The sequence below is a fragment of the Anopheles stephensi genome, chromosome 2 (genome assembly GCF_013141755.1).
Source record: "Anopheles stephensi strain Indian chromosome 2, UCI_ANSTEP_V1.0, whole genome shotgun sequence".
In the NCBI taxonomy this organism is placed as follows: Eukaryota; Metazoa; Arthropoda; class Insecta; order Diptera; family Culicidae; genus Anopheles; species Anopheles stephensi.
Window position 1 is genome coordinate 74,390,930 of NC_050202.1, and position 8,929 is coordinate 74,399,858.

Below are 8,929 nucleotides of genomic sequence, written 5' to 3' on the forward strand. Positions count from 1 at the left end.
CGTTCCTCGTTAGTAATTAGTGACTATCCGGCTAGATGGAATGAATAAGTCTAGAAAGTCGCCATTCAGGTCGTAGAGCTAAGAAAAAACCTTATTTCAATGCTTAAATCGATATTTTTTCTTAAAAATTACTTGGAGATACAACTTTTGAATGATTAATTTGTTTTATTTATCTTTATTCAAAAATTAATATCCTGTAGAGCAGCTTGGAAAGTTTCAATAAAAATAAGTGATTTTGCATGATTTTGTTAATTCTTCTATCAGTTTATTTAAATCGTACGCTTACTTCCCACATGCGTTAAATATTATCAAAATTATGGATCACCAACAAACTGGCTAATAAATCAAACCACACAGTTGAAAATAAAAAAAAACAGCAAAGGTTATTGCATGATCGTATCAAAGTTCGTGTTGATAGATTTTCGTAAATTTGTTTATTATTATTTCCTCATTCAATAAATAACGTTTCGCAAGGGAGACAATAAATAGATCGCAAGGATGCAAAGATAGAGGGACAAGGGCTTAAACTAGTAACCCTCCCCTTAAGCCAACAGCACCCAACTCAGGACTGTGTTCGGATGATGATGCAGGCAATCGCCAACAGCCATGGCCACAGTTCCTCCGATTGTAACTGATTGGAGATGTGCCTCCAATGAGGGGATAGTGGCGAATGGCCAGTGGACGATACCGCCGTTCGTTTCAACCCCCTTGGGGGGTTGAGCTGTTTTGTTTTTTAGTTGTTCTCTTACTGTTGGCCTCCCGGAAGAAATGGCTCAAAGTACGCGTCCGGGGCTACGTTGCGCCTTCGCTTTGGTGTACGGGTCTACGTGACTGGATCGCATTGCGTGCAGCTTTCTAGTAAGCGTGCGCTGCATTCGACGAGGAAGAGGATGAGGATGAGGAGCTGGAGGAGGGGGAAGAGGAAGAGGAGGAGCTACCGGAGCTACCGACGGACGACGAGCTGCCAGAGCCAGCATTGTACGCCGTGTACGAGCTGGATCCGCTCGAGCTAGGGTAGTACGAGCTGTAGGCGAGGTTATGCGACGATCCGGAGGTGGACGGTTCCCACAGACGAGAGTACGGTCCGGACGAGGATTCCCAGGACGATGGTTCGTAGCTGGAGGCAGGCGTGGAGGAGGCGGGTACCGGTGCACCATACTCAGCGGCCGGAGCTGGCATCATGGGCATCATCGACATGGGCATACCGAGACCGGACTTCTTGACGAGCTGGGCGACCAAGAAACCGAGCACCAGCGTGATGGCCAGCTTGGACAGGATGAGCGCTTTCATGGCCTTCAGTCCGATCAGCCCGAGGAAGATCGGCATCAGCGCCTTCATCTTCAGCTTCAGCAGCAGCAACACTGGAAGCAGGAGTTTCTTCTTCAGTAAGTGACCACGGGCCGCTTCTGTTGGAGCGAGAGACACACCGACAACGGAGGGGTTGGACGGGCGGGGCAGCGGGTTAGTACCAAGTCCGTGTGTACGCGTGTGTGTGAATGTGTGTGTTTATTGCATTTAACCAATCGCAATACTCACCAGTGGCAAGTCCTGCCGGCAGCACATCGATGTCCAGTCCCTTATCGGCACGATAGCTCACGACGGTATCTTCGGGCAGCTGAACACGGATCTCGTGCGTGGCCAGCACACGTCCAACACGATCGAAGATCACTTCATCGACGTTTTGCTCGTTGAAGGCACGTGCTTCCTCCTCGCGCAGTCCCAGCATACCGTCCAGATACAGCAGCACTTTGCCCTTCAGACAACCCATCACCGATGCACCTTCGAAGCACTCGTTCACAATCGAGGACAGCAGCTCCTCACTGCTCGCAATTCTCGGTCGCTCCTCCTCGACCAGATTGGACGCGATCGAAGCTCCAGAAGCGGTGGTAGCAACGAGAGCTACCACGACCACCAACACCATCGAACAGGATCGAGCCGGCATCATTTCGTTGACAGGAGCGCAAGGATACAACCTGCGTTCAAGGTAACCAAGAAGCTGCTACACACACACTCTCTCTCACTCACTCACACACGCTCTCTGCCGCAAGTGTCCTGGGTGCGGGTGGTATGTTGATTAAGCAAATGACGGAAAGCTAATGATAGGGTATTTGGAACGCCACCACGGTTTTATACGTCCGAAGCGCGCACACGAGACTTTCCAACCCCGTGGACACTTCTTCGCGCGTTTGGGTCGTGCGTTGGGTTGGGACGTTGAATGCGGCCGCACTACGGTACAGCGCGTCACCAAATAAGCCAACGGGTGAGCTTTGACCGTTTTTGGTCGTCCACACCAATCGACCATCGGCGTCCTATCGGCAACTTGCGTCGCATTGGTATGTATGTGTGTGTGCGTGTGTGTGTGAAGAGATGCAATCGCCGAACAACAGCTGAAAGAAAGAAAAAAAGCGGGACACCAGCATTGGTGGAGGGTTTCGATTTTCAGCCAATGCTCCATTTCGTCAATTTGGCGTACACAGGCAGCCATTGACATAATTATGTATTCATGACGGCGTGTAACGCTTCCCCGGCTCGATCGCACACATTTGCGCTGCCAAGCAAAACATTTTGTGGCGGGGAAGAATTTTGACCGCAATTCCCGGGTGTCTTCGAAGCCCTACTTGCTTGCGATGGGGCTGCCCAGGCCGGGTACGCTCAAGAATGATCACTTTCTCCCTAAGCTAACAACTGCGAGCAGTCATCATACCAAAGTGAAGCACATTATGCCAGCTGACTCGTTTTGCCTAAGAGCGTGTCACTAGTACACTTACTTCCGGAGTCTAGTTTGTGCGACAACTGGACAACTACAATGCTCACTGTGACTGGCATAAGCGCCATTAAAACATAAACCCCGAAACCGTCTGCCAACCGAGTGGCGCGCGACTTCCGTTAGGGTCACGCGTCCGATTTATGATCTTTTTGTTTTCATTTGGAATGCACGGCAGCTACTTTCCCAGCCGACCAACCGAGGTTTGTGCAATCGTTTTTCAATCAGCCGTAGTTTTAAAGCCGGACAAACATTCGGGCTACCATACATTCGAGGTTTGTGGGTCTGCTCGGGCGAGAAGTCCTGCGGCGAGAAGGTAAGCAAAAAGGGCAATCCATTTTCACTCCGGTTCGTTATTACGGTTACGCAGCGAGGCGGAAGTAGTACGGCCAAACCAATTGGTAAACATTCGGTAGTGGCCTCACCAGTAAATCAAGTTGACGCATTTTGGACTATTACCATAATCGTAAAAGGTGAAAATGAAAGTGCTGTGTAATTGTAATTGTGGTGGAAAACATATCGCGGCAGATGTACACACGATTGCATGCTTACTTTTTTTTACTACCAAAGGCATAGTTAAACTTATTTATTCAACAGAGGGTTTTGTGAACGCATTCATATGTAGTAGATGATTTTTTTACTAATTTAAATCGTCAAAGAGTGAGTCGCCATTTTTTTGCCAAAAGCTACTTGCTGAATAAACCCTAAAATTAGGAAGAATATGTTTAATCTTTTATTTATGGAGGCTTTGGGTCTCTGAGGCTTCAATCGCCTTGCCGATTATTTTTATAAAATAGATGCCATTTCTTCAGCTAATTCACTCAATCTTAGTGGCTAACACGCATTTCTCATGCTTTAACAAGGCAATAAAATATTTTGTTTTATTTTCTCTACTTTGGAGCATTGAATTAAAACATTTTTGATGTTCTTTTTGAACTAAAAGCTTTTAAGACGTTTTACTTGCCCTTATCAGGGGCTATAATCACTTCTCGGCCTTGGACTGCTACAGACATCGTCGAAATTGCTAACGTTCTAGCACCATCTTATGCTCTAATCTAATACTCCTTCTCGCTCTCTCGCTCCTTTCTGGCGGACGGTTCAAGTTTGGACCTAGCAACTGTAGCAAGGCTTTGTCAACTGGGTCGTCCGTCGTCTTTTCCATGACATGATGAGTCGGAGCCTCGAAAGTATAATTCCCCTTACGATGGGGGGATCGCTCTAACACAGGGAATGGTAGATATTCTCAATGAACACACATTCTTCAATCTAAAGTGTGCCATCAAGCTACACAGTTACATCGCATCGACTATGAACACGTACCAACAGTAGTGCGTCTCATTAACCTATTAAAGATGTTCAATTCCAACCACCACCAGCTACCATACAGTCGCACACACCCACCGGTCTAACATGTGACCTTTTTTTTTTTTGGCGAAATAGAAACCACCTGCTCATTTCATTTTAATTGGTATTGGAATCGATGCTAGCCACTAAGACAGCGCATACGAATCTATTTTCTCCACGCAATGCTCCACGAACAATGCAATGGAGACGCCTGGTGCGTTACGTGTTTCCCATACCTAAATCAAGTTGATGGCAAACGAAATACCAATCGATAGGTAAAATCGGAAGTGAAATCCGGTGATCGAACACGACTCCATACGTACCGACATGAATATAAATCAATGGAAACCACTCGATCCAACGCCTTCCGTGTCCGATTAGCCATAAACTTAGAGAAGTGAGTAGAGTAATATACAGCTGACACCAATCAGACGAGTTGTTTCGTTTCGATACGGATTCGTTTATTATGCTCGTTAGGATAGCAAAGTCTTGTCGCAAACATTCGTTACAAATAAGGTAAATAAATTACTTTTCCCCTCGCGGGATTTGCATTTCACACGACTTTTTACGGCTGTCGATTCAGGCTTATGCGTGGGCACTGTACGCAATATCCTGACCATCGAAGTTCGGCTGAACGAAGGATCGGCCCGCATCCCATGGTCCGTGGGCGGCAATATGGGGATGATGGCTATCGGCGGCCAGCTGAACAGAGATCCGAAAAAACTACTGTTAACAAACGGAAAGCCTTCAGAACACCACTTTAAACGTACCTTTTTGCAAAGCTGGAAGATAGCTAGACCGACCGACACAACGAACGAGAAGAACGACAGCTGCAGCGAGTTCCACGCCTTCAGACCCAGCACACCGAGTGCCATCGGGATCAGAGTCATTGCCTTCAGCAGGATAAACACCATGATCGGGATGACGATCTTCTTCAGCTTGGATTTGCGGGCCTCAATGCCACGGCCATTTCCAGCCGGGAAGTTGAACGTCACGTTCAGCTCATCCTGCTCGAGGTTGCGCGGAGAAACGGTAACGCGTGCACCGGCAATCGGCATCTTGAAGGTGACGTCGTGGCTACGCAGATAGTTCTCGATCTGTTCCAGCACTCCGGACGGTGCACGACCCTCGCTCACGAGTGCTCCATTGCTGCGAACTTCAACATCGTCGGAGACCTGTTGGCAGGAGGCAAAACCATGGTAAAGTGTGATCTTTTGAGAAAAGAAGCTTCTCCATCGAAACTTACATGGAAGCTATCCTTCTTGAAAACCGTATCGAGGAAGTTCATGATCTTGAACTTGGTGCAGGCGACTGAATCGTTCTCGCTGCTGCAAAGCGATCGCATCTCCTCCACCATGCCGTCCATCGGTGTGCCCTTCCAGAAGGCCGGCTTGTTAGCCGGGCTGGCAGCTGCCAATGCCGAAGCCAGCATTACGCTTGCCACGATCAACAGGTACCGGAACGCCATCGTACGAGTTGTGTTGTGTTTGTTCGAGTGTACAGTTAAGGAGTGCGCTGCACCGATGTGACTACCACGAGCAAGCTGTCAGGTGTGATTGGGGAAATTTCACTGTCAAGCGCTTTTATACGACCTTCCAAACTGACCGGCCAGCCCCGATCGTGACCAGCCCCTGGCCCGGCCCAGCCCGCGGGGATCCGTTATCAGAGACTCGTTCGCGTTGTTTGCGAATGACAATTGGTCCGGCCGGCCGAGCATAACGATGGCGATCACGTACGCACGCTTTAAGGGGATTTTAATGGCCGGCAAGTGCGTACGGGGGCTGATCGGATAGTTTTCCCGCGTTCCGGCATTGCAATATATGTAGATCGATGCACAGCCTACGAGAGCTGACCCGTGTCGATGGCTATCCGCCGGTGTGAGGCACGAGTGCTAAACGTTATGGAGTTATTATTACCATTCTCGGATGAAGGCGTGTGGTGGTACATCGGGCAAAATCTGCATGCTTTCTCCACGGTGCAGGCTGTTGCAATGAATGCGGTTTGACAGCGAACAAATGTAAGGAATCGACGAAGAGTTTCCGATTGGTATTACATTGATACATAATTTATTGTGTACTTTTCGGTATCGCTGAGCCCACGCTCACAGCTTGATAATTTCCTCTGTGAATGAAGACACGGAAACACTGTAACAGTAATCTGTATCCGGTCGCAAGGCGTCTTCATTGTAATGTGAGCGTTATGTAAACCTCTATTCGCTGTTGAAATTTTATTATGCTTAAAGACACAGACAGGACACGCAAATTCTCAAATGATGGAATAAGATTATAGTAATTTTTTAACATACTACATTGAGATATTAAACTGTATCAGGAAAGATATTAGAGTTAATATATTATTAGAAAATATAGACTTGAAGACAATTTTGTTTAAACAGAAGCATGGTATCATCATTTTAAAATAAAATTATTGGAGCTCTCTAAACCTCGAAAAGTAAATGAGCTGTTCTTCTTATGGTTTGTCAATATAGCTTTGTGATATCCTGCCTACAACTTCTATGTTCTTCTTAAAAAAGTTGCCTAAAGCAAGGTAGTCAGTCTTCTGGAGCATAGGTCCAAAAGAGCTTTGGTCCTGGCGTGTTCGTTTTATCATCCTGCGCTACAACTGCTAAATCACCTGACACGCTTTGCAGCTGTAATAAACTCTCAAATTATATATCGTGTTTTAAATTATTACCAGCCTCAAATATTAAACTATAAACAGCTGATTAATTAGAAAGAATTTCTGAAAAATCATTCATCATATCCCATCCAAAAGGATCACCAGTACCAGAACGTAGCCTCCAATAAAACCAGAAATCTGAGGCTAAGACCTCTCGAAGTGGAAGTGTCAAGGTAGAAGTCGAAGATTCTGTAATATATCCTGACACATTTTTTTTCAATTTCCTTAAAAAAATTAACTAAAATACACATCTTATATTTACAAAATGTCGCAATACATCACAGCTTATAGTTATCGATTGCATAAACAACCTTCTGAATACATATCTCATGCTTCTCATCACCTTCATTCATTCGGCCGTTGTCATGAACTATATTACAATATTTATGTAACAGTCAAAATATAGTTGCCATTTTCTTCCCACCACCTTCCGGAACCTAGCCCTCCTTCCGGAAGGGCATCCAAGCCAGCCCAAAAGCAATCTTTAGCGTAGTACCGTACCATTAGCATACGCACATCATGCTACGAATTACCATTCCACTTAATGCACTTTTCCTCCGGCGTACACACTCTCGCTTTCTACGGAAGTGCCAAAAAGCCGTTCCGTATCGGAAACTGAACTCGCCTCGCGCCATGGCCACGCCACTAGAATGTCAATGATAGACAGGAGCAGATCAGTCGCCGACGGGTAAAATGCGTTCCAGGGCGTAACCGAACAGCGCGTGCGTCGAAAGAAATTTCGACTATTCTTCCATTCCGCCCACGTCGTCGGACGGCGATTCGGGTCGGGGTTGGTGGAGAAACAAGGCCCGAGATGGTAGTTGCGGTAGTTTGGGAAACGATTTCCCTCTCCAGGTGTTGCAAGCGTTTCAACCGAGCTTATCATGTGCTCGTAGCAGTGTTGAGTTGAATGGTAGGAAACGTTCCGTTGGTAGGGACAAATAATCACCAGACCATGTTGGTGACACGGAACGGACGGCTATGTTACCGGGAGCTCATAGGTTCGCGATATAAAATCCATTGTAATCAAATCCAACCAATTCATACTCATCGTGTCAAGCAGCGAACGAAGACCGTGGATCGTAGCTAGCTTCTTGGTCGTCATCGTTTTCGTTCCTCCCAGTGTGCGAGTGTCCTACCAGGAAATGCGTTCGTTTGTCGTCATATTTGCGGTGGTGTCGCTAGCACTCAGCGGCACCCAGTGCCATCCGCGATCCGCGGCCGAACTTGCCACGGACATCTACCGTACCTGTTTGGCCAGTGAACATGGGCTCAAGTGTGCTAAGGCGAAGGCTCTCGCCTGGATGGCGAATGTGGCTGAGCAGGACGAGATTCCCATCACGGAATCGCTCACGATTGTGCGCACCGGTACGGAGGAACCGGAGCAGCCTGCTGATACTGAGCAGCAGCAGCGTAGTGCTGGTGTAGTGCGACTGCTTAACAACATCGATAGCTTCCTTTCGACACACGCCCTCAAGATGACACCACCGGCTGTGCTGGCGTCTGAGGAGGCTCGTGCTTACATCCCGGACACCTTGCTGCAGGGAGGACTCGCCGACAATCTGGTCGTACCGCTCACGGAAGGAAACGTTGCGGAAGGTAGGTTTGGCGGGTTCCATGTCATGGCGCCATCTGCTCACCACCCTGTCACTATTTCCCTCATTTCAGGACGTGGTTTTGTGAAGAAAGTCATGATTCCCTTCCTGCTGGGCATCAAGTTCAAATCGACCGTGCTGGTTCCGATGGCGCTGGCGCTTATCGCCCTCAAGACCTGGAAGGCCATGACCCTTGGTCTGCTGTCGCTGGTCCTGTCCGGTGCCATGATGATCTTCAAGTTCGCCAAGCCAAAGATCGTCAACTACGAGGTTGTCCATTATCCACCACCTCACCACGTGCATCACGTCGATCACCACATCGACCATCATGCACCGCACGTGCACTGGGATGCACCGCCAGCCTGGAAGAAACGATCCATGGATGCTCACGAGCAGGCCTACGCCGGACAACTGTAACTAGCGCACCGTTAAGATATTTATTTCACCGACGAACAATGAACGAATAAATTATTTATTTTTCTCAAAACAAGCACTGTTTTCGTATCAAAGTTTAGTGATTTGAAGAAGGAAAGATCCCGGTTTTCTA

The 8,929-nt window shown here is 47.6% G+C and overlaps 3 protein-coding genes across 4 annotated transcripts; 1 reads left to right on the plus strand and 2 right to left on the minus strand.

The window, feature by feature from the left end:
- Window positions 1-383: 383 nt before the first annotated feature.
- On the minus strand, window positions 384-2,204 carry LOC118507921. Of its 2 annotated transcripts, none has more exons than XM_036047222.1 (2): window positions 1,537-2,204; window positions 384-1,361 (listed from the first exon to the last, which is right to left on the minus strand). In XM_036047222.1, exons 1-2 carry the CDS (start codon window positions 1,943-1,945, stop codon window positions 856-858), a joined length of 915 nt encoding a protein of 304 aa, XP_035903115.1. In that variant the 5' UTR covers window positions 1,946-2,204; the 3' UTR covers window positions 384-855. The 2 variants fall into 2 exon arrangements, with proteins under 2 accessions (XP_035903115.1, XP_035903114.1); XM_036047221.1 differs by having other exon boundaries at window positions 384-1,406.
- Window positions 2,205-4,528: 2,324 nt separating this feature from the next.
- Window positions 4,529-5,674, minus strand: LOC118503229. The gene is made up of 3 exons (XM_036036228.1): window positions 5,355-5,674; window positions 4,879-5,283; window positions 4,529-4,810 (listed from the first exon to the last, which is right to left on the minus strand). Exons 1-3 carry the CDS (start codon window positions 5,574-5,576, stop codon window positions 4,694-4,696), a joined length of 744 nt encoding a protein of 247 aa, XP_035892121.1. The 5' UTR covers window positions 5,577-5,674; the 3' UTR covers window positions 4,529-4,693.
- A 2,044-nt stretch (window positions 5,675-7,718) lies between these two features.
- On the plus strand, window positions 7,719-8,868 carry LOC118503228. The gene is made up of 2 exons (XM_036036227.1): window positions 7,719-8,386; window positions 8,456-8,868. Exons 1-2 carry the CDS (start codon window positions 7,933-7,935, stop codon window positions 8,797-8,799), a joined length of 798 nt encoding a protein of 265 aa, XP_035892120.1. The 5' UTR covers window positions 7,719-7,932; the 3' UTR covers window positions 8,800-8,868.
- The last annotated feature ends 61 nt before the right edge of the window (window positions 8,869-8,929 follow it).

Excerpts from the sequence above, each read along its gene's own strand:
- LOC118507921 (XM_036047221.1), bottom strand. The coding sequence starts at position 1,945 with ATGATGCCGGCTCGATCCTGTTCGATGGTGTTGGTGGTCGTGGTAGCT. Across the intron at positions 1,407-1,536 it reads GCCGGCAGGACTTGCCACTG|AAGCGGCCCGTGGTCACTTA; the intron begins GTGAGTATTGCG and ends TCGCTCCAACAG.
- LOC118503229 (XM_036036228.1), bottom strand. The coding sequence starts at position 5,576 with ATGGCGTTCCGGTACCTGTTGATCGTGGCAAGCGTAATGCTGGCTTCG. Across the intron at positions 5,284-5,354 it reads TCAAGAAGGATAGCTTCCAT|GTCTCCGACGATGTTGAAGT; the intron begins GTAAGTTTCGAT and ends TCCTGCCAACAG. Across the intron at positions 4,811-4,878 it reads TCTTCCAGCTTTGCAAAAAG|CTGGCCGCCGATAGCCATCA; the intron begins GTACGTTTAAAG and ends ATCTCTGTTCAG.
- LOC118503228 (XM_036036227.1), top strand. The coding sequence starts at position 7,933 with ATGCGTTCGTTTGTCGTCATATTTGCGGTGGTGTCGCTAGCACTCAGC. Across the intron at positions 8,387-8,455 it reads GGAAGGAAACGTTGCGGAAG|GACGTGGTTTTGTGAAGAAA; the intron begins GTAGGTTTGGCG and ends CCCTCATTTCAG.